Source organism: Pteropus medius, unplaced genomic scaffold (genome assembly GCF_902729225.1).
Source record: "Pteropus medius unplaced genomic scaffold, Ma_sr-lr_union100, whole genome shotgun sequence".
NCBI classification, from domain to species: Eukaryota; Metazoa; Chordata; class Mammalia; order Chiroptera; family Pteropodidae; genus Pteropus; species Pteropus medius.
The window spans coordinates 7,126,784-7,151,207 of NW_024352783.1; the positions used below are offsets into that span (position 1 = coordinate 7,126,784).

The 24,424-nt window shown below is 38.8% G+C and overlaps 1 protein-coding gene across 1 annotated transcript; it reads right to left on the reverse strand.

Moving 5' to 3' along the window:
- Positions 1-2,317: 2,317 nt before the first annotated feature.
- LOC120589801 (zinc finger protein 557-like) lies at positions 2,318-23,404 on the reverse strand. Its single transcript, XM_039847414.1, has 6 exons — positions 22,955-23,404; positions 22,051-22,175; positions 19,949-20,037; positions 17,799-17,946; positions 17,409-17,508; positions 2,318-4,910 (listed from the first exon to the last, which is right to left on the reverse strand). The coding sequence occupies exons 2-6, from the start codon at positions 22,139-22,141 to the stop codon at positions 4,880-4,882; spliced, it is 459 nt and encodes a 152-aa protein (XP_039703348.1). The 5' UTR covers positions 22,142-22,175; positions 22,955-23,404; the 3' UTR covers positions 2,318-4,879.
- Positions 23,405-24,424: the final 1,020 nt, after the last annotated feature.

Consider the following 24,424-nt stretch of genomic DNA (forward strand, 5'->3'; position numbering starts at 1 on the left):
TTCAGTGGTGACAGGTTCTCTCACAGTCACAGCATTTGTAAGCTTTTTATTTTTTTTTTCAGTGTGAATTATCTGATGAAGAATAAAGGGTATTGCTCTTTGCTGCATCTACTACTAGGATGAAGACCATTCTCAGAGATCAGACTGTTGACATTCTAGAAAATGTGGATATCACTTTGAAGAAATGCTGTTATCGTGAAGGGCCCCCAAAGGACTTCAATAACATCTACGTAGAACACAGTTTCCTTGGAAAGAAAAAGAAGAGACTCTGGGTTGACAAATGGTGGAAAAATAGGAAAGAACTGGCTACTGTTTGCACTACCTATAGTCATGTACAGAATACAATCAAGGGTGTTACCCTGGGATTCCATTACAAGAAGAGGTCTGTGTATGGTCACTTCCCCATCAGCATCATTATATTCAGGAGAATGGTTTCTCTTGTTGAAATTCAAGATTCTCCCACATTTAAGATAGTTTATTTCAAGTATGGATTAGTTTATATCAAATCAGGTTTCACTGGTTACTGAAGTTCCTTCCATTACTCACCTCATTATATGGCTTCTCTCTAATATGAGTTTTGTATCTATATATGTACAGATATAGCTACATATAGTTGTATAGCTGATATACAATTGAGATATATATAAAATGCCCAAGAGATATACACATACATACATATATAATGACACATATATTATACATAATAAACAATATATAATGGCTGAGCATTTCCTCATATTTAGAAGCTAAGCAGCAATATTTGATTTTAAACTTAATGTTAAAATTACATTCCTGGAACTTGTCCAACTTAGGGGTTTTCATGAGGGCAACTATCAGTTGCCTGAAACCTGTCTCTTGAACAAAAGGATTCTCTGCATCTTTCCTAGAGTGTTCTTATGCATTTCTAACCCGTTCTTATCTTCACAGTCTTTTCCAAATAGACATTCCCCACAATTCTTTCCAATACCTTTCTTTAAGTCTGTCCTCTCTGCTGCAGGAAACACTACTCACATAGACTATGGTGAGAATGTCACTCCTAGAAATCCTTTAACAGTGGTCCTGCTAACTGGATTAGTTAAAAAGTCATCTTTGGGAGTATAGGTTATGGAAACCCTCAGGAAAATTTCAAGGTACTCAAATTGCCTACGAAATGTTGCCTTTTTTCCTCATGGTAACTAGGCGAAATTAACAGAATGTGATGAATATCTATTTTTCTTAAGAAAGGTCCCCAAGTGGGTCTCATTTCTTCCCAACTCTAAGTTTCTTAAGAAAGGTCTGCTAACTGTGCCCATTTCTTCCCAACTCTAAGTTCAATGCTGTTGGTAGTTTGAAATCAGCCATAATGGGAGTATTCACACCAATATAAAATGGCAAATACTACAAATCAGGGGTTACCTCCCCCCCAACTAAGAGAACTGGTTGTTGATAATTCGCCAGCGTACCACTGGATATACAGAGTTTTACAAGTGCCTCTCTGAGAGACACTCCATATCTGCAATGAAGACCATAAAACATCAACAGATTTCCCTGATTGAAACCCCTTTTTTACATCAGAATTAGGCTAGTTTTATTATGTTCTTAAAAAAAAAATCAGGAAATTTGTCCTTTAGTGTCTAAATAAGGTGAAAGAAACTTGCCATCGATATTATCATACCTCACCAGTTCTATCCTCCTTGAAGAGTACAAGATGAACACACTCTTCGCCCAGCATAGTTCCCACCCTCATGGTTGCCTGGTCTTCCCTCAGAGATTCTCTGGTAAGTCACAAGCAGCTGTTCCATTTTCTGCCCCAATGCCAAAGGAGCAACAGCAGCTTTGGAGAAGTTAAACAGGTGAGTCTTCATATTGATTTATCCTTCTCACCACACATACCCAAAGAATGAGAGAGGGAGAGAGAGAGAGAAGGGGCGACGGGGAATGAGGACCATTTTCTAAAATAAAAAACTCCTCCATGGAATCTGACTTCCTCAAATGCAAAATGTTTTGTAGAGTTAGACATTTAATAGATGAGTCTTAGAGTTCATGGTGAGCTCTTTTCCTTTTGAAATGGATCCTTTAACCCTAGTTCAATGTTTCTATTAGAAAATTCCTAATGGTTATATAAATCATTTTATTTTCATTAAAGGATGAAGTTGTGAGAGAGAAGTTTCGAAAAAAAAATTAGAGAACATATTAATTCATACTAAAGACTAAAATATTTGACAATTATTTTGCATACCAAAAATATCTGGAAACATTTTCCTGCCCTACTGATAATATTCCTATTGTCATCAAAAGAATTGGCCTATATATATATATCAAAAAAAAAAAACTGGGGTAAAGGGGAAAAAAAGGTTGTCTTTATTCTCTCTGAGAAGTTAAATACCTTGGTCGAGAGGAATGAAATTCTATAGCACATAGCTGGGCAAATATACAAAATTAGGGGAGAACTGCATCCACATTTGGGGAACTTTGCCAATACAATCTCCTCCATACCAAAGGGGAGTCCTGAGACAGGAAAAGGAGTCAGGTGGGACCAGGATTGCACCCAGTCTACCTTGTTAGGAATTCCTACACATCGATTTGAGACACCATCCAAAGGAGGCCTCCATGGCCAGGGACAATACCGTCTGGGATTTGTTCCTGTGTAGGTTCCAAAGCCAAGAGCTCTGGACCGAGAGTCGGGTGCCCTCTCAAGCGTGCCGCAAGCTATGAATCCTAAGGTGCCAACTCTCTGGAGTCCACCTCTCCCGCACTGATGAGGAAAATGCACTCTATCTTCCTCCCTGGATGGAGAGTCTGCGGATCAGGCCGTGACTCACTCACTCCTAGAAAGCGCTGCGCAGGGCGGGAGCCTCGCGTATCTGAGCTTCCGCGGTGGACACCGCAGGTCTCGATCGCCCCACAGCCGGCGGGCCACGCCGGTCCTCCGCATGCGGAGTCGTGGGGCTGCGTGCTGTCCAAGCGACTGCGGCCAGGTCCTGTGCCGCAGCGGTCACAATGCCATGGCGCCTCGAGCCTGCCTCGCAGTGGGGTTCCGGAGGTGACCAAAGAGCCAGGATGCGGGGCCGCATGGGAATCAGTTCCAGCCCTGAAGTCGACGATTACCATAGCTTGGCCCCGGGATTGTATTCCCGTAGCTACCCAACGACACTCACCAGGCCTGCCACGGGGCCAGAGCTTTCGGACTGAAAGCAGTGCGCTAGCAGAGGAGAATCTCCGGAGCAACGGTGTAGCTTCCTAGCCAATCATCAACGGTGGCGTTTCTTCACTCTGCCCCCCGCCCCAAACTGCATTTGGTCTCCATGACGACCCTCAGCGTCCCTCCTGCCGTCCTGCCAATCTTAAAGAGGGTATAGGCCAAAAGATGAAAAGCAGGAGAAAGATGATTCATTTCTGTGTCTTTATCACCTAAGCGGGGTAAAGGTTTTCAAATGCCCCCATCTAATTCATGAATAAGAGGCTACAGAGAGAAAGGTGGGCTTAGCCCAGAACAAAAAACAAGAAAGACACTGATGAAATAGTGAATGTGAGGATTCCCTGGAAAGCAAACCAGAGGACACATTTTAAAAGTGAAAAATAACCACCTGCAATCTTATTCCTAGTCTATGAGGAAAACAAGCTAAGGATATAAAAAAGAAATATCCTCTCAAAGCAGCAGGGAAGTTGGGCACCCTGTGGCCAACTTACAAGACAAAAAGCCTTTCGTGAGGGAAAAGACAAGTATATTCATAAAGAGGGAGCAAACCAAGGCATTAAAGGAAAAGTCTTGAGACTGCCTCTACTCGAATCAGCTTTGAAGGAAAGGACACCAAACCTCTAACTCACCTGTGATTTTCAAGCCCTCTCCCCCTCTATTGGAGACCTGATTCTCCTCATTGTAAACAGGGGGTAATGACTAAGTCTACACAGTACTAGATTAAGAGGAATAATTTCAAAATATCTCAGGAAGTACATTCTATACTCCTAAAATTACAAGAAATAAAAGGAAACAAATCTCAAGAATTTGCTCTTTCTTTTCCTAATTTCCTCTTTCTTCTGGCCTCTTTAATTTACTCCAAAGAGAAGCTTCTGAATTCCTTCTCAGGTGTGCTTATTACGATGTCCATCATCCACTACAAAGGAGGCTGGGGCATGTTTCAGAAAGTCCTCTTCAAGAAGGACCATCAGCCCCACATCTGTCTTCTGCTCTCAGAAGACTCTGCCCCTCTCACAATTATGAATCTTAAAGACTATGTGGGAATTGCCAAAATGCTGGCCTCTCTAAAAGGGAATGGTAGGTAAATTGAGGTTGTTCTACCCAAGTAAAACCACTCTCAGACTTTCCAGTATTCTAGTTTTAGCAATTCCCTAAGAAGACATTATCCAGGGAATGTGAAGACTGTTCTCAGAACTTTACCTCTGAGTCAATATAGAAACCCTCTATTCTTGACATATTGTCCTCCCCCAGACTTTCCAGGTTGTCTAACATGGAAGAAAGCAAGTTTTGACATCTGTAGTCCCCAGCAGTCACTTATGCTTCCACCATCCCTATAGGTAGCTCCATTAAGTTACCACATGCCCCAGTGATTGGCGTGCTCAGCAGCCGACCTCACACACTTATCTCAGAGTCATGCACATGTGCAAAGAGGCAGTATAGCAAAAGGTTAAGTACAAGGACTCTCAAGCTGGACTACCTGGGTTTAAAACTCAGCTCCACATTGCTTATTGAGGTCAGTGACTCAACTTTTCTGAACCTTGGTTGCACTGTCTGTAAAATAGGAATGACTGCCTATCCTAGAGCATTGTTGGGAGGAATGAATGAGTTGACGAATAGAAAGATTCCTGCACAGTGTCTAGCACATAATAAATGCTTTATAGGTATTAGCTATTATTGTTGTTGCTGCTGCTGTTGTTTATGTCAGGGAAATCTTCTGAAAGGGTTTGGAGAGCTAAAAAAAAAAAAAGTCTGTATATTGAATTCTGCCTTACTTCATGCTCATAAAAATGAAAGACATGGAATATCAATGCCTACTTTTCAAGTTGCATTTCAAATGGCTTTTCAAATCAGGTGGCTTTTCTTATATTTACTAAAAGAGATTAAACTAAGTTTGCTTTATAAACTGAGGTAATTTTTCAGATACCTAAGGCCAGGTTTATTTTAGGAAACATTTTTTTGACCTGGACTAAACAGAAATGTTTCTCAATTGTCCATGTTGCTGTATCATAGCAACCTCCCCACTAGGATGAATTGGCTTTTGGCTGTGCCTCTGAATTCTTTGGAGTCAAATTCTTACACAAAGTTAGCTTCTATAATCAGCACATAAGGTGAAAATAGGATATTATTGATATCGCCCTTAGGAATCCCTTAATTAGCCCATAAAATACAAAGTTTTGTGTATAACTCTGATAACACATATTATTGTGTTTTCGTGTATAAAGTTTTGTGTATAACTCTGATAACACATATTATTGTGTTTTCGTGTATGAATGTATAAATAGAAAGTTATGCAACTATGCAAAATAAAATTTTATAGTATTTTTAATATCACTAATTTATCTGTTGGCTTTTTTGAAGGGGGATCTTTGGCCATAAGGTAGAATTTTTATTAAGTAAAATGTTAAGTATGATATGATTTCCCCCAAGATGTTTATCTCAAACTACATTTTGTATGCATGACTCTTGGCAAAATATATCCGGAAATCGACTAATATATGAGCATCAAAAGCACTAGAGGGATGACTTCACAAAAAAAAACTCTATTTTATACAAAATTTTTAACCTATTTCCCATTTGTCCCAAGAATTCTCACTGTCAGCACTTGTAGCTGCAATGTTTACCCCAAGATAATTTGCGGGTTACAGTCTTAACCTTACCCTCAAAGTTTGCCACAAAATATCTTGCTTTTATTATTATTTTCACATCACTCTAGTATACCAACCTTTGGAAACAAATGACATTATTCTATTTATAGCATTCTGTTTTTAGTAGTGGTATGTCCATTTACAAGATATAGTAATTCTAGATTGCTGAAAATGTCAAATTCTGGAAAGTGTAGCATTCCTGTGTGTGATGTTAAATTAACACCGCAGAGAGTGGTACTTTTTTTAATAAACTGGAAAAGGGTTAAATTATATGAAAGTATTATTTTGTTTAAAATCAACAACAATAAAAAATCTAAGCAAAATAGTTACTCTCCTCATGGGGGGAACTATGTTAACGTTGGGATAAACCAGATATTGAGATTGAACTAAAATTATGTTTTATAGGCATATATGAGGGATATAAATAATGAGTAGCACAGGTTTTCAAAAGAGGAGATTATTTTCAACTATGGTGGTCAAGGAAGAGGTGATATTTTAAATTGGTTCCTAAAGGAGACTAAGTTGCAAACTGAAAAGAGTGAAAATGTGACGACTGCCTATGGATTAAAAAAAAAAAACTAAAAAACTAAAAAAAAAAGAAAAAAAAAAGGGAGAAAGCCCTGTTTTAACCAACAAAGATCTCTTCTTGAAATCCTCCCATGAAGCCTGAGGTCATCATACAATGGGCTCATCATAACTGTGAAAACTATGCAAGCTTCTTGGAAGAATTTGAGATGTAACATGTAAATTAATTTTCCCTTCACTGAACACAAGTCAATCAAACAAGCAGTTTTAAACATAATTGGAAACTTTGATTGGCACTATTTAAAAACTGAAGAATCTAGGAGGTTTGGAGAAATATGGCAAAGTGAGAGACATCCCCAGATCTCTCCCCTTGAAACAACAATAAGCTGAACATCTAAAACTCAACAAAAACAACCAAACTGCACAACAGCACGTCTGAGCGTGGGATCTGAGCACAAGAGCTACCAGAGGTTAGAACTCCTGGCTGTGGGGTGGTGGACTGGGAGAAATAAAGAAGCTGCCTCTCACAGCCACAGCAGCTACACATAGGAGGAGCGGGAGGGGAGAAGGTGCGGCGAATTCCCTGAACAGCCCTGCCTGGGAGAGTTTGTGAGCTCCATATCACTGGCCAGCAGCAGGGCCCAGTAATCAAGCAGAGGGCAGAGAATTGGAGTGGCAGAGACACAACAGCTGATTTTCACCAGCTGGGGCTGCAAAACCAAGGCAGAGCTGCAACCCCCAACCCCCAAATCAGAAGGCCCCTCCCCCCATATCCTCTGAGAGCGAACACCACAGAGCCTCAGGGGAATCTGAGCAAACACTACCAAAACTGTTGCTGACACTGACAGGTACTGAGAAAGAGGGTAGTGAGTGTGATCTATAAGAAAATAAAAAAGCATTTTTAAGACTTTATATAAAGCATAAATCCAAGAAGCTTAGACAACACTTACTGGAAACCAAAAGAAAAGTGCCATCTTTGCAATAGGCTAAAGAGAGACCTTTATATAATAAACCTTCTTTCTGGGAAAACAGCAGAATACACTTCCATAATGCCCCAGCAAAGAAATAGTCCATTAAACACCATGAACAACCAAGGTGACTAGGCAAAACAGAAAGAAAGAGAAAAACCTCAAGAAAATAAGCTTACAAAAATAGAAATGTGCAACTTAAATGACAGAGAATTCAGGATGGTACTTCTGAAAAAACTCAGTGACTTCCAAAACGAGTCACTTCAACAATTTCAGGAATTGAAAAAACACCTGGATGAGCAGAGCAAAGAGACTGAACCCCTCAAAGAGAAGCAAATAAAACTTCTGGAAATAAAGAACACACTGCAAGACTCGAAATATGAAATAGCAAGCTTGGGAAATAGAGTGGACCAAATAGAGGAAAGGATCAGTGATATTAAAGACAGAAATCCAGAAATAAATCAGAAGAGAGAAACTGAAGAATGAAAAATATTAGAAGAGAAATACAAGAACTAGCTGATACCATCAGGAGAGTAAACATAAGAATAATGGGCATTATTGAAGGTGAGGAAAAAGAGCAGGATTAGAAAGCATTTTCAGACAAATACTTGACAAGAAATTCCCAAATCTAAGGAATGAGCTGGAGTGTAGAATTCAAGAAGTCAACAGAACACCCAATTATCTCAAACCAAAAAGGCCTTCACCAAGACACATTGTATTAAAATTATCATAAATCAAAGACAAAGACAGAATTCTCAGTGCAGCCAGGGAGAAGATGGTAACCTATAAAGGAAAACCAATAAGATTATCGTCAGACTTAGCACAGACCTTACAAGCCAGAAAGGAATGGAATCAAATATTCAAACTATTAAGTGAAAGGAACTACCAGCATAGAATAATGTATCCAGCTAAGCTCTCCTTTAGATATGAAGGAGAAATTAAGACCTTTCCAGACATACAAAAATTGAGGGAATTCTCCACTATGAGGCCTGCACTACAGGAAATACTAAAAGGGGTCAGCTCACCTAAAACAAAATGACAAAAAAAGAAAAATGCATAATTAGGAGTAAGGTGACTATTAGGCCAATAGAAGCAGAGGAGTGCAAACCTTAATAAGAATAGGGCGTTATAAGCTTAAATAATAAGAGAATTGCTATAGCAAGATAATAATAAACGTTCAGCATACATGGGGACAAATTGAGACAACAATGACTGAAAAGGGTAGAATTCAAAGATCCAAATTCAAAAATGGGAATGGAGATAAGGCATGCACAGAAGAAAATGGTCGACTATCCTTTACACATTCATAATGGTAACCACACACCAAAGATTCAGAAATGAAGTATATAATATAAAATAAGAAGAACCAGAGGCAAAACCTGCAAAAGCCAACCAAAAAAAAGAAAACGGAAACACAAGGACAAGGAAGCAATGGAAACAACAAGCTACCAGAAAGCAAAAGGTAAAATGGTTATAAGAAAACCTCATATTTCAATAATCATCCTAAATGTAAATGGATGGAACTCGCCAATAAAAAGGCACAGAGTTGCAGAATGAATAAAAAACAAAACCCAACCATATGCTGCCTCCAGGAGATACACCTCAGCTCCAAAGACAAATATAGACTCAAAGTGAAAGGGTGGAAAATGATATCTCAAACAAATGGCATTCGGAGGAAAGCAGGAGTAGCAGTACTGATATTAGAAGAAATAGACTTCCAAATAAAAAAGATAAAGAAAATACTGAGGGACCCTTCATAATGATAAAGGGAATCATGCACCAAGAAGATATAACTTATTAATATCTATGCTCCCAATCAGGGAGCCCTGATACATGTAAAGCAATTACTAACAGAACTAAAGGGAGAAATGAACCAAAACACTATCATAGGAGGGGACCTAAATACCCCACTGTCAGATATGGACAGATCATCCAAATAGAAAAACAATAAGGAAATAACATCCTTAAATGACACATTAGATCAACTGGACATAAATGACATTTACAGAGTCTTCCATCCCAAAACAGCTGATTATATATTCTTCTCTAGTGCACATGGAACATTCTCAAGAATCAAACACATACTGTGACACAGAGATAGCCTCGACAAAATATAAGAGGGTTGAAATCATACCAATCATATTCTCTGATCATAATGCTTTGAAACTAGAGATCAGTGGCAAAAAAGAAAACAGGAAGAACAACAAACATATGGAGATTAAACAACATACTACTGAAAATAACTGGGACAGAGAAGAAATAAAAAGAGAGATCAAGAGATATATAGATACAAATGATAATGATAGTACAACATATCAAAACTTTTGAGACATGGCAAAAGCAGTCATAAGAGGAAAGTTCATATCATTACAGGCCTATCTCCAAAAACAAGAACGAGCCCAGATAAACAACCTAACGCTTCATCTTAAAAAACTAGGAAAGGAAGAACAAATGAGGCCTAAAGTCAACAGAAGGAAAGAAATTATCAAAATTAGAGCAGAAATAAATGAAATTGAAAAACAAAACAAAAAAATAAAAAAAATAAATGCAACAAAGTGCTGGTTCTTTGAGAAGGTTAATAAAATTGACAAACCCTTGGCTAGACTCACTAAGAAAAAACAGAAAGGACACAAAGAAACAAAATCAGAGATGAAAGAGGAAAAATACATCGCAAAAATACAAAGGATCATATAAGAATACTATGAAAAATATATAACACCAAATTTAATAACCTAGAAGAAATGGACCAGTACTTAGAAAAATACAATCTTCCTAGACTGAATCAAGAAGAACAGGAAAATCTAAATAGACTGATCAACAGTATGGAAATAGAAACAATCATCAAAAACCTACCAAAAAGTAAAAGTCCAGGACCAGATGGCTTCACCAGTCAATTCTACCAAACATTCAAAGAAGATTTAATACCTATTCTCCTCAAACTCTTCCAAAGAAATCAAGGAGGAGGCAATACATCTCAACTCATTTTATGAGGCCAATATTACTCTGATACCAAAACCTAGTATCACAAAAAAAGTAAACTACAGACCAATATCTCTGATGAACACAGATGCAAAAATCCTCAATAAGATACTAGCGAATCGAATAAAGAACATATTAAAAAGATTATACACCACGATCAAGTAGACTTCATCCTAAGGGGACAGGAGTGGTTCAACATGCGCACATCAATTTATGTGATACACCACATAAACAAATTTAAAAATAAGAATCATATGATCATTTCAATAGATGCAGAAAAAGAAGTGGAAAAACTAATTCCTTTTGCAATTGCAATAAAAGGAATAAAATACCTAGGAATAAATTTAACAAAACATGTGAAGCACCTATATAATGAAAACTACAAGACCCTATTAAAAGAAAAAGAAGAAGATACAAAAAAATGGAAAGATATTCTGTGTTCTTGGACTGGAAGAATCAACATAGTTAAAAGGACCATATTACCTAAAGCATTATACAGATTTAATGCAATCCCCATCAAAATCCCATTGGCATTTTTTAGAGAAATAGAATAAAAAAATCATCAGGTTTGTATGGAAGCACAAAAGACCCCGAACTGCCAAAGCCATCCTGAGAGAAAAGAATGAGGCTGGAGGCATCACTCTGCCCGACTTCAAATTATACTACAAAGTGACAGTAATCAACACGGCATGGTGTTGGCAGTAAAACAGACACATGGACCAGTGGAACAGAATCGAGAGTCCAGAAGTAAACCCATATTTATATGGGAAAAGAATTTTGACAAAAAAGCCAAAAACATACAGTGGAGAAAGGAAAGCCTCTTCAATAATTGGTGCTGAGAAAACTAGAAAGCCACCTGCAAAAGAATAAAACTAGACTGTTGTCTATCGCCACACCAAAATTCACTCAAAATGGATTAAGTACCTGAATGTAAGACCTGAAACAATAAAATACATAAAAGAAAACATAGGAACTAAACTCAAGGACCTTAGACTTAAACAGGATTTTATGAATTTGACCTCAAAAACCAGGAAGTAAAAGCAAAAATAAATGAAGCTAAATACATCAAGCTAAAAAGCTCCTGCTCAGCAAAAGAAACTGTCAACAAGGTAAAGAGACAACCATCTGAATAGGAAAATATATTTGCAAGCAACACCTCTGATAAAGGCCTAATATCCAAAATATACAAAGAACTCATATGACTCAATAACAACAAAATAAAACAAACGATCCAGTCAACAAATGGGCAGATGACCTGAACAGACACTTCTCCCTAGAGGACATACAAATGGCCGATAAATATTTGAAAAGATGTTCAACATCACTAGCTATTAGGGAAATGCAAATTAAAACCACAATGAGATACCATCTCACACCTGTTAGAATAGCTATAATCAACAGGACAAGTAATAACAAATGTTGGAGAGGATGCAGAGAAAAAGGAACCCTCATACACTGCTAGTGGGACTGCAAAGTGGTACAGCCACTATGGAAAACAGTATGGAGGTTCCTCAAAAAACTAAGAATTGATCTACCATATGATCCAGTAATTCCTCTACTGGGTATTTACCCCCAAAGACTTGAAAACCCATATCCGAAAAGATATTTGCACACTGATATTCATAGCAGCACTATTCACAGTGGCCAGAACATGGAAACAACTGAAGTGTCCTATGATTGATGATTGGCTAAAGAGGATGTGGCACATATATACAATGGAATATCACTCAGCTATAAGAAGAGATGAAATATGCCATTTGCGACAACATGAATGGACCTCGAGATAATCATGCTAAGCGAAATAAGCCAGACAGAAAAGGTAGAAAACCACATGATATCACTTATATGTGTGATATAAACCTAAAAGCAACAAATGAACAGGATAAACAAACAGAGACTCATGGACACGGACTATAGACTAGTGGTACCAGAGGATAGAGGGTCGGAGTAGGGGCCGATAGACAGGATAAAGGGTGTCAAGTATGTAGTGACAGAAAGAAATATAACTATGGGAGATGAACATAGTGTAAATATATATATGCCTTACTGTTAAAGTGTACAGCTGAAACATTGGATTTCATTAATCAATGTTATCATAAAAAATATATAATAAAATAAAAACTGAAGAATCCATATTACCTTCCAAAAAGAGATGAAAATATCAAAAAATGTATTATATAAAGCCTTAAATTAAACTCCAAAATTCACAATCGCCACCCCCAAGACCTTGCCTTAACCAAACAAACACACAGTTTTAGCTTAAGTAGTAAAAGGAGAGGGATTATATTCTCAAACAAGAGGGCAAGTATAGAAAGCATTAAGATGATCCTGTTAGAAACATTAAAGTGTAAAGCATAGATCCTACTACTAAAGGCACATATTAAAAGAAGAGATAGTCTGAGTCATAAAATTTCTGAAACTGTTCTGATTTCAAATATCTTGTCACCATCATGTCCTAGAAATCTTAATAGTTCAGAATCTGAACTATATTTAGACTACAATAGAATTAAACCTATTCACTACAATACAATCCACAAATTCATGCTACCGACCCATTCTAGGACAGGTCTTTTGTTCAAGGACACCTGTCCTGAGTTTTTAATTCTAAACCAGGTTATCATGGATGAGGCCTCTGAAGGAAGAGCTAAGGTTTATCTACAAACAAAGCTGACTCCAGGGAAGACAAAGTTTGTGACTTTATTACTTAAGTTGTTAATAAACATTATTTTAAGAGGTATGATTCTAATTATGGACACTGTTATAGATAACTTTTCCACTGCTTTCAATTTCAAAGTTAGTAGGATTTCAGGTATTCAAAAATTATTTCACTATTTCTTCAAAGCATTTTGTCTTACAGCTGATTTTCAGAACTAAAATCCTTTCTTCTCTACCTTAAGTTGGGCTTTTCAGCTATGAAACTCAAGCCCTGTTGAACTTTAAGCTGGACCTAACACTGTATAAATGTTTTAAATAGAAGAGAATGGTAAGAAAATTGGTAATCAGGAAGAGGTCAGAGAAGCCCTTTTAGTGAGAAAAATATAAAGCAGTTCTGACGAGTAAATCTGAAATGATAATCAAGAGACTCCAATTCTATACAATAATTCTCTTGGGTAACTGAAAATGCCAACAACAAAGAAAAAAGTAAGGGTACATAATTCATGGAAACCTAAAAAAAAGAAACTTAAGATCAATTTAACCTTAGGATAACTTAAAAGAAATATAAACTGCATATATGTAAAAAGTCAAGGTGTGACCAGTAAATACCTGGCTTCATTAAGCGCACATAAAATTTCTTAAGGTCATGTACAAGAATTTTTATCAGACAACCCCAGGTAAGTTAATCTGATGGTACTTTAATAGAAAGTCATAGGCAATATATATTTTTCTAAAATGTTTTCTACAAGTATTGGCTCAATCTTCTCCCGACTCTCCTGTCAGAGTTGCATAAAACAGTACCATGTAAGACTGTCAGTTTCCAGGGTAAATAACGTTTACTTTCTGAGAAGTGATACTTATAACTTCGGCCTTGGGGAAAAGGTAAAAGAAGATCCTAGGAAGATGTTGGGGGAGGTCACCAAGAAGACATGACCCCTGAGCTGCACCTAGGCAATAGGTGGCTTTCCACCCCCTCCAGTCCTTGGAATGTGTGTTCCACTTGTCTTCCCCATTCCCGGAATCTACCCCAAGGATAAAACCTTGAGATCGAAATGTGGTGTTGAGACTATCTGCATGGAATATAGAACTGAACCTTGTTAAGGCCTCTATATAAACCTTAAAGATTGGTGGGCAGGTGCAGAAAATTATCATCTTGCAATTGCCCAAGATAAGCCTCTTAAGTTCCCTTGCTCATTAAAACTGCCACCAACCAATCTTGAGTGGCTGCCTCTTTCTTTGGTTTCTCCCTCTCATACTGGGGCATGTTTCAGATTACAATGGGAAGCTCCTGAGAAGGTTGTGAACCAAAAGATGGGGAAGATGATAAAAGCAAAATAGATTCTTTGAAAGAAAAAAACACAGTAACATTAAAAAGTTATTTTGAAATAAGTGAACAAAGATTTTCTGAGAAAAATGAATGTATAAAGAGTCTGACTCCATTTCTGATATCTGGTCATTGCTAGCATTTGAGCTTCTCCCCTTCCTCCCCAACTCCATACATTTGGTACTTTAGATAAGGAAATATGTGTATACCTCCCGGGCTCTTGCCAATGGAGTTTGAATCTTGCAAGATTGAACCCCACAAACCCATGCATGGTGACTTCTCTAGCCCCACATCCTAGCCACTAAAATGGCCCAACCTGCTCTTTGCTATTGCCATTCCAGATTGGTTTGCACCAACCCTGCTCTTCTCAGAAGTCCTTTGTATGAGTAATACTTTGAAATTCTCTTGGTGTGAAGTGTCATCAGTCTCAACAACTAGCCTATTAATTGGGATACATACCATACTGCCTCTGTGAGATGAGCACAGAAAACTGGACAAGGTAAAGCAGGTATACACTGGGGTAGGAATGACTATATATTAGGGCAAAGATTTATAGGAAGGTGGTATTATGATATATAAACAACCGTGAGTTTCTCTATTTAGCTTGAACGTAGTACTATCACAATCAATACAAGGGGCAACAAGCTCAATTTAAACAACTAGAATTCTTTGGCATGTTGGAATAGCCTATTCCTGGGGCCAGGGATGGAGGGGATTACTTCATGATGACGTTAGCTATTTTCAAGTATGGATAAACACACACACACACACACACACACACACATATAAAGACTGATGTTTTGAGCCTCTTGGGCTATTCCAGATTTAGGATGTTTCTTTACTTGGATTTGTGGTATTCTGGCAGCTAACACTTTGCAGGAGTAAATAGAGGCGGGTATTTTTATTCTTTAAAATGAAAAAGTATCATAATTGTAATAACCTGTGAAAGTTTGATTCTTTGGTATTTACTAAGTGAATGAAAAGTCTGAATGAATTTGTCCACATGTTCAGAGTGATTCTCCACTGTGAAGTCTCTGATGTCTAATTAGGGCTGAACTATACCTGAAAGCTCTACCACATTCATTACACTCACAAGGTTTCTCTCTAGTGTGAATCCTCTGATGCTGAGCAAGATGGGCACTTTTACTGTAGGCTTTTCCACACTTGTTACTTTCAAATGGTTTCTCTCCAGTATGAGCCCTGTGATGTTGAGTAAGTAATGAACTCTGGCTAAAGGCCTTTCCACAATCTTTACAGGTGTAAGGTTTCTCTCCAGTGTGGATTTTTTTGTTTCATGAGAGTGGAGCTCTGACTGAAGGCTTTACCACATTCTTCACATTTGTAGGGTTTTTCTCCAATATGAGTTCTCTGATGTTGAATAAGGGCTAATCGATCACTAAAGGCCTTCTCACAGTCATTACAGGCTTAAAGAAGGTCAATGTTCAGGAGAATGCAGAAATTTTAGGAGGATCAGATTAGACCTACTACTAGTACTAGTTCAGCTTTATTATGGGTAAACTACACATGACATACTTTTTAATTGTTGTAATGTTGGGACTTTGTAATTGGAGATATTATAAGTATACTTTCAACCTCATCATGGGTTAAACAAACACAGCACATATGTCTTTGTAAGTTAAGGACTATTTTCAAAGTAATCTCAATATGTGGATTTGACAACCTTATATAATGCAGGAAAATGAAAGTTAAAAGAAGGCAATAGAAGTTAATCAGAAGACAGAAATGGTAACAGGGGAACTAATCCACTGTTAGGTTACCCAAAAAAAAGGAACACCTATTAATGTTAAGTCCAATGGACACTTTCAGGTCTTTTATACTTGCTCTCTCTAGCACATAACACTATGAGCCCCTCCCTTTCTTCTTGAAATAATCTCTTCTATTGACTTCTGCAGCAACTAACTTGGCCTGGTTTCTAACTAACTCTGGCCATCCTTTCTTAGTATCCTTTTTGGACTCTCTTTCATTTATTTATGTTAATAAATTTTAAAAATACAAAAATTTATATAACATACCTTTACTGCCATTGCCCATTATTAAAAATAAAAATAATTATCATTTTACTATATTTGTCACCAGTTTTTTCTCTACATGTTTACTTTTGAAAATTACTCAAGATATACATATAATGACAGATATTTAAATGTGTATGTTCTTTAGGCTTCTAGGTTCTCTTGAAATTTTTCATGCTCTATTGGTGATCTCATCCACTCACATGACTTCAATTACCATATTCTCAGATAATTCCCAAATCTGTACTACCAGTTACAATCTCTTTCCTTCACCAATACTTACTGGACATATCCTCCTTATATTCTTCTACCTTCCAGACATCTTCATTTAGACCAGAGTTTCTCAAAGATGGCAAGCAAATCTTTGAGTGAGGGGCAGTCTTGTGCACTGTAGGATGTTTAGTAGCATCCTTATCCTCTACCCACTAGATGCCCACAGTACTCGCTGAGTCTTCAGACATTGCCAAATGTGCCCTGGGGACAAAATCGTCCCTGGTTGAGAACCACTGGTTTAAACTTCTGTAGACACTCAAACAATTTAGGAAAATGGAACTCATCTTCTACTCCCCGACTCTATTACTTTTCCTGTGTTCTCCATCTCAAGGAAGAGAACTTCCATCCACCTACACATCCAAACCAGAAACCTGGGAATTATCTTTGTCTGTTACTCCCTCACCTCCCACATGTACTCAGCTAATTCTATCAATTTTAAATATTTAAAATTGAATGTAAAATTATATTCCTTAAAACTACATTCAAATTCTTCATTCTCTTCATGCTTTTTAGGTAGGAAAAAACTAGGTACAATGAAGACAAAGTGAGTGAAGGAGAGTCTCCAGTTGCTGACAGAAGAAGGGAATGACTTCATAAAATGCCAAGGGCAAGGCACAATGATCTCTGGATCAAGCATTAAGATTATAACTTTAAGGATGAAGCATCCCTTCCTCAAGTCTGGGAAGAAGTAGGAAGGTAGGCTATCAGGACTCTGATATGTCCAAGTGAAGATGAGACTGGAGGGGACCTCGACATTTTCTATAGGCCTGGAAGATTTGAGGAAGAAACCCTAACTCATATTTTGAAAAATGTTATCTGCCTTGTTCTCACTCATATGTACAGCTGCTGCTTAGCACTTCTCCCTCCTGCATCTGTGGGTTTACCACTTGTTCCAATTGCGAGACGATATCAGGTTTCAAAAATGGAAATCCTGCACAAGGGAAAGAAACAGAATGTGATTGTAAGTTCAAAAGACAAAGATCACCCTATTTTCATCCAACTCTGTTGCATTTTAGCGAGTAGACAGGATAACTCATTGTCAAAAGTGAGTGAATATTTTCTACACCAACAGGGTAAGAAATAGCTTAAGGTTCTGATATCTCGATTCTGGGGACAAAAAAAAACCACCAAAGCCTCATTTTCCCCTAATAGGAGCAAAGGAATCTTTAGAAAGCAAAGGCATCCCAAAAGCCAACCTGAGGTGAGAGGACCCAACCTTACCCAAAAAGACCAGGTTTCTATAGTTCTCTAGCATTACATCCCTGTATAAGACTCTCTGAGCAGAGTCCAGTTCTCTCCATTCTTCCTCAGTGAAGTTCACAGCCATGTCCTTGAATAACACAAAGCCCTGAAATACTGACATGTGGTTCTAAAGAAAAGGTTAAATGAGGCAGAATTAGGAGAAATTAATGGGATGGGGAGGAAATCGATCCAAATATGGTCACAGTGTCAAAGGCAAGATTTTATTGTATGTTAAAGAATCTTAAGATATGTATACCTTTTTGACATAGTAATTTTATAACCAGAAATAAATTATAAGAAAATGGTCATAAATATGGGAAAAGAGTTATAAATGAAGATTCTTATCTATTTATAACTTAAAACAGCAAAATAGTTTTAAACAACCTAAATGTTTGAAGAGAGTACCAGAAACTGCTAACTGCTCACTAAAGTACTCTTCCTCTTTTCTAGGTATGCAAACATTTCCCAATCTCCTTTACAATTAAATGTGGCCACATGACTGAGTTCTAACCAATGGAATGCAAGCAGAGTAAGGTGTGCCATTTCCAAACCTGACTCACATATATTCCTCCATGTTGCTTTCCGTTTCTGGCTAGCTGGTATGAAGATGACACCTAAAGGGAGTTCGGTGGCCATGTGGTTAAGACAATAGAGCTTCAACTAGCTTAAGGCCCTGAATGGCCACCTTATCAATCTGCTGACCCAGTCATAGGGTTATAAGAACAAGAAATAAATTTCTATTGCATTGGGGCCATTATATATATTGGATCTATTGGTTAGACCAGTTATAAGTTAGCCAACACTAATAATTCAGAAACTAGCACCTTGAATTGGAAGGTATCATAACAAAAACATAAAATATACAGGTGGCATTGGCTCATCAATCTTGTAGCTATAGGGGAACAGGTTGGAAAGAGCCAGAATACTAGTTTGTATAGGATGCTACTGGATCTATTTGGCAAAGAAAAAAAGAGTTGAGCTCAAAAAAGAATTTGTTAATTTTCAAGCCAAAATAAAAATGGAATATAGAGTCCAGAAATTTGGGGCTTTGCATGATTGGAAAAGCAAACTCTTTCTAGAACTCATACAATAGGAAATAAGTCTAAAAAAGGCTTTGAACAACAAAGGCCTATTAAAACTTCTCAGCTAAACAAAATGACTTAGCCCTGTAAAAAGATCAGATTAAGGATATATAGCCTTCCCATCCAAGGCTAATGTTCAGGGGCCTTAAGATTATTTTCAATAAGAAAGATACATGGTAAGTAAGAAACTAAAAATATCCCAAGCTTGAGAATTTTATCTAGGAACAAACTTTGACTATGATTATTAGTACATAGAACAGACTGGAAGCAAACAGATCAGAAGCCTCTTAAGTTTTTATAAGACAGTATACCTATGATTTCAGTGTACTTCCTTTTTTTCTGTCTCAGAGAAAGCAGTATTTCTCCTCAATCCTAAGCCATTAATATCAATGACTCCGCAAATCTTTCTTATCAAAAATCCACTCATCCTTTAGGGCCCATTTCAAATCTCACTATTCCATTAGCCTGAGAGTACCTTAAAAATGCTGGTTGAATGAATAAAGCCTTCCAAATCTCTCTCAGGCAGACACGTTTGCTCACTCTCCTCTGAATTCATATATTTTTTTTCCAAAAACACTTTATTATTAAGTAGACCCTCAATAATTTTGCTGACTTGTACCACACAGATTTTGTACATGTCTTTTCTCCCCAGGGAATTAATTCCTAAGCAGATAGAAGCAAGACATGTCTCATGCCTTTGTATATCTAAGCTAAATGTCTCAAATAAACAAATGGAAGCTTGGTCCTCATCCAACCATGCTCTATCAGTCCTCCTCCTCAATGATCTGCTAAAGGGGCCTCAAATTCCCCATCTCCCCTACTGCCAATTGATGGGAGAAGCTGACAAGCCCCCTTATTCTATGCTACTTCCACACAACTGAGGAACACACAGTCATCATTATGTTGACAGTCCATCCCACCCACCTGATCCCATCTTTTAAAACTGGTGATGCTAATAGGGCTGACATGCTTCATGCTAAGAAAAAGTTTATTTGCTTCAAGAATTAAAATGAAATTTTAGAGATGAGATGAAAATCCTCAACTTACCTGGGACTTCACTGCCTGGAGAAAAGTAGCCATGATCTCCTCCTCAAGATACCCATTTTGGAAAAGGGCAGAGTCCTTAGGTGGCAAAGCTAGAAGGAAAGAGTAATAAAGAAATCCAGTTTGTCATTATGTATGTCAGACCTAGTAGATTAGAAATAATCACTTATCACAAAATGTGCCTCTGACCTTGGCTGTCACACGGTTTGAAGGATTCCACAGAAATGTCAGTAATGAAGCTTCAAAAGACAACCTCAGAGAGTATACTAAATGGAAATTTAGTCAGGGAAAGGTATGATCATTAACTGGGTTCAGGATATGTTTGAGCCTTTGTTCTGAGAATGATCCCTGTGACAAAAAAAAAAAAAATCCACACATACTATTAAGGTTGGAGAGAAGTTTAAAAGACCTCTAGCCTCAACTCCTTTATTTACAAATGGAGAAACCATCCAACTTCATAGAACAAGGAAAACGAGCCACAGAGGCAAAGGGCAGCAGTGCCCATTCCCAACAGTCAAGGTCACAGGGCTCTTCAGCCACCAGATCACGAGTGTTCTCGGCCCACTCTAAGTCTGCAGCCATCCTAGGCTGGCTCCACCACACACACACACATACACACAATCCACTAAACTGCAATGTCATTTCATTCACATCTGCATCCTAAGCACCTAGCAGAGTGTGCCTGACAAGACAGTAGGCCCAAAGTATTGGAAATAAATTAATGATACACTTAACTCCCTTTGTCTGATTCCACACCCATCAAGCAACCTTCTGTTCATGATTTACTTTGCCATTTTGACTTTTTGCCTATAGGAAGAAAAATGATCGTAACACCTTTGAGCACTTCTTCATCTCTGGGTGGTAGAATTATATTTATTTTTTTCTACAGATAATTGTTTTCCTAATATTCTATAGTTTATTATTTGTTCAATTCTTCCCCTCCCTCACCCACCAAAAGCAATACTTAAAGTCCCCAGTAGATTTGTTTAGGAAAGAAGTAGGTATTTCAAGCCTTCAGGCATTATAAACAGTACAAGGCTTCACATTTTTTTTTAAATCTATGCCTCCTACAATCTTTTCTCACTAGAACACTAGCTGTGGGGCTGGCAGCCTGCTTTTAAATCCTGGCTCTGCATGGCCATTAGCAAGATTCCTCTGTGCTTGTTTCTTCATTTGAAAAATGGGGAAAGCATTGTACATTGATGCATATAAAGGGTAAAGAATAAGCGCTCGCTAAAGGTCATTTAGTTATCAGTTAATTATTACTATTTTCTGCACATCACCACTAACCAAGATTTTATGGGGTTTTCTTTCTATCCTTTTTTTATGAAAACAAAAGGTATAATCAATGTTCGATCATACTCCTAAGCCCAAAATTCCCTATATGCCTACCCGCTTCCTGTACTGAACTGTGACAATCACTGAAGGGTAACGTAGAGATAGGAACTCCTAAGTTCCAAGGCCTTGGGAAATTGAAGGGGCTGAGGCAGGATGTTTGAGGAAAACCAGACTACAAATAGACTATGGAAATCCCCCCTCATCTGGGCCATCCCTTTGTATCTCCTTAAGGCAGACACTTCTTAAGAGGGAACAGAAAGGAAACCAAAAAGCAGTTTCCAACCCTGCCATAAGTGAGACCAAGGTCATGGACTCTGCTGATGTAGGCCCCAGCTGTGCGCCTGAACTCTCCCTTGTGCTATAATGCCAAACAATTGATCAGCTTCTCCATGCTCATTTCCTTCTCTCTTTCCAAAGAACTTGACTTGCCCTCTCTTTCACCCTTTGGAGAGGTATCTAGTGTAACAGAGTATGAAGAGTAAGATTTCTTACTTTTTTAGAGCTTCAAGTAAAAAGGGAATGATGATATTAGTAAAATTACTACTACTTATAGAGCACTCACAATGTACAGATACTTCCAATAAATCGCTTTTTACAAATGAGGTAACTAATGACTTGCCTAAGCTCTCAGAGCTGCCCACACGTAATATACAAGGCTGTCGTTAAAAAAAAAAAAAAAAAAAAAAGGAAAAAAGACTACGAGACTGCACGTGCACACTGTAGATGCCTAGGTAATGGCAGAACTTTTTCTTATGTGTATTTCTTACCTCTGTTCTGGAGTTTGAGGGTCCAAGCCTCCACAATCACAGCCTTTGAACCACCATTTGGGTATAGCAACCTCATCCAAGTCCTCCACATGTCTTCAGGGGAATTACCATCATCCTTCTAGAAACTTTGACAAGAGATTCTAGATCGAATTTTTTCCCTTTTTCATCGTATTTTTTTCATCCTCTGAGACCCCACTCACAACCATAACCAGGGATCTGGAGCAATATCTTTTGAGCTAAGACTAAAGTTAAGGACTTCCACAGTCACTCAGTCTTCAGGAAGCCCTGAACACAGGCAAGTCTCTATATAACCTTTACCCCAGGGCCCTGCAGAGACACTCAGGAACACAGAAAAATCACAGACAACGGTAAAGATACTGTTACCAAGATGCCAGCCGCATACACAAGTGTAGCCTTGGCAGAAAGTACCTTGCCGAGAGTGAGAGCCCCTGGGTTCTAATTACTACAATGTGCCAATTGGCTGGGTGACAAAGAACAAGTTACTTTTCCTCCCTGGGTTTGTTTCTTTTTATGTACAAATGAGGAGATGGAGGCCTACTATTAATAATCACTACTACTGATTGAACCTTTACTTGGTGCCTGGTACCATGGCAACTATTTCATATCAAAATTACATTTAAACTCCACAACCATTACCTATGGTAAAACTCTTCTGACAGATAAGGAATAAGAGGCACAAAGTTCAGTAACTTGTCTGTCACATCACTAAGCAATACCACTTTCTCACGATATACACAAATGGATCTCTTACATCCACACCCTCCCACGTTAACACTGTAGAAGTCTACACAATGGTTCCACCACACTGTGGGTCGCAAGGACACACAGGCGCATGCGCTTTGGTCTCTGATGTAACCCAAGCACTGGGAGCCTTGGGCCTCACCTGCTTCACCTTTCGGCTAAGCGCTTCAGGTTATGCAGGCCCTCAGCCTGTTTCCCAGTAAAGGACCGGGGCTTTCTCGTACATTAAACATTCACACACCAATGTCAGGTACACACAAAACCCACAGCAGAGGGGTAGGGTCAAGGTGTCAGCGCACAATCTTGTATCACCCTAGTCCAGCAGAAAGGATTATGGCCAGATCAGCGGGCCCGGGGACAGACCCAGTGGGAGAGCCCCCAAATCTGACAATTCCCTGCTGGACAGACACACACTCCTGAACAGCGTGTGCTCCTCCCGGGTCCAGAATGGGCGGGTCACAGCAAGAAAGGACCGCGAGGACACAGACACGCCGCGCTCAGAGTGCTTCCGAACAAAGGGGCAGGAAACGAAAGTGAGCGCGGAGGCTCTAGGGAAATGTAGTCCAGCTCACACCGATGCCTGGACTTGAAAATGCAGCGGCCGGGCTGAGGTTGAGACCTTCTGAGAAGCCCGGCTTGTTCTGCTAGAAGAGACAAGCACTTGGGTGGCCCTGAAAAGAGAGGTTAACGTTGACTGTCTCAGCGAAGGTGGAGAGGAGCCATTGGGGGCGTTTAATCAAGGACTGTTGAAAGTTTTAAGCTGGGGCCCGGGTCTGGAGACCTCTGCTCTAGAGGTCTCGTCTAGGCTGGTGAGCTTGTACCTTGGTTACTCTCCACACAATAAGCGGAGCTGTAGTACTGCTTCTAAGAGCCGGACACAACTGTCCCACGCTTGAGGTTCTGAATCTTTCCAGGAATCCCGGTTGATGCCCTGAGCTCTCACAGTCTGTGGCACGGTCTTCAGTGGGTTCTACGCATTTGCACCCTCAGCTCAGAGAACGTACGTGGTCCTTAGATGGCTGTTTGGGTTCCTATCACCGAAGTGTAGAGTTCTGATAATGGAGAAGTGGGGCCCTCCTTGGGTGATGAACTAAGACTTTTCTTAGACCACAATGTTTATTTACTTCACTGCCCCAAAAAAGTGTCACGTTATTCTTACTTGTTATTTCCTCTTTGCTAGCCACTTTCCTGTCCACGACAGTCTTCTATTGAGACTCGGTTAATTTAGCTCCTTGAGGGTACATTCTGCAGCCAACCCTCCACCACATCAGGGTGTAGTTCTGTTCGGATCTACTGGGACAAGACTGATGACAGTTGAGTTGTTGGTCTCTTTATCACATCTAGAAGCAGAAGGCATCGGAAGGTGCATAACGTAACTTCTAAGACAGCCCCAGACTTACTGGTACCTCCACCACCCACCATACCTCTGAGGAGGAGAATTTTGTCTAAATCCAGCCTATCCAGTTTTCACCCCTGTGGTCTGGATCCTGTCTTTCTAAGCACTTTTCTGGCCAGAAGGCTCTGGCATCCATAAAGATGCTACTGAAAAGATAGTAAAACTTCAAACAAGTGAGACTTCAACCATGAAATCTTTGTGCCAGAATTTCTGAAG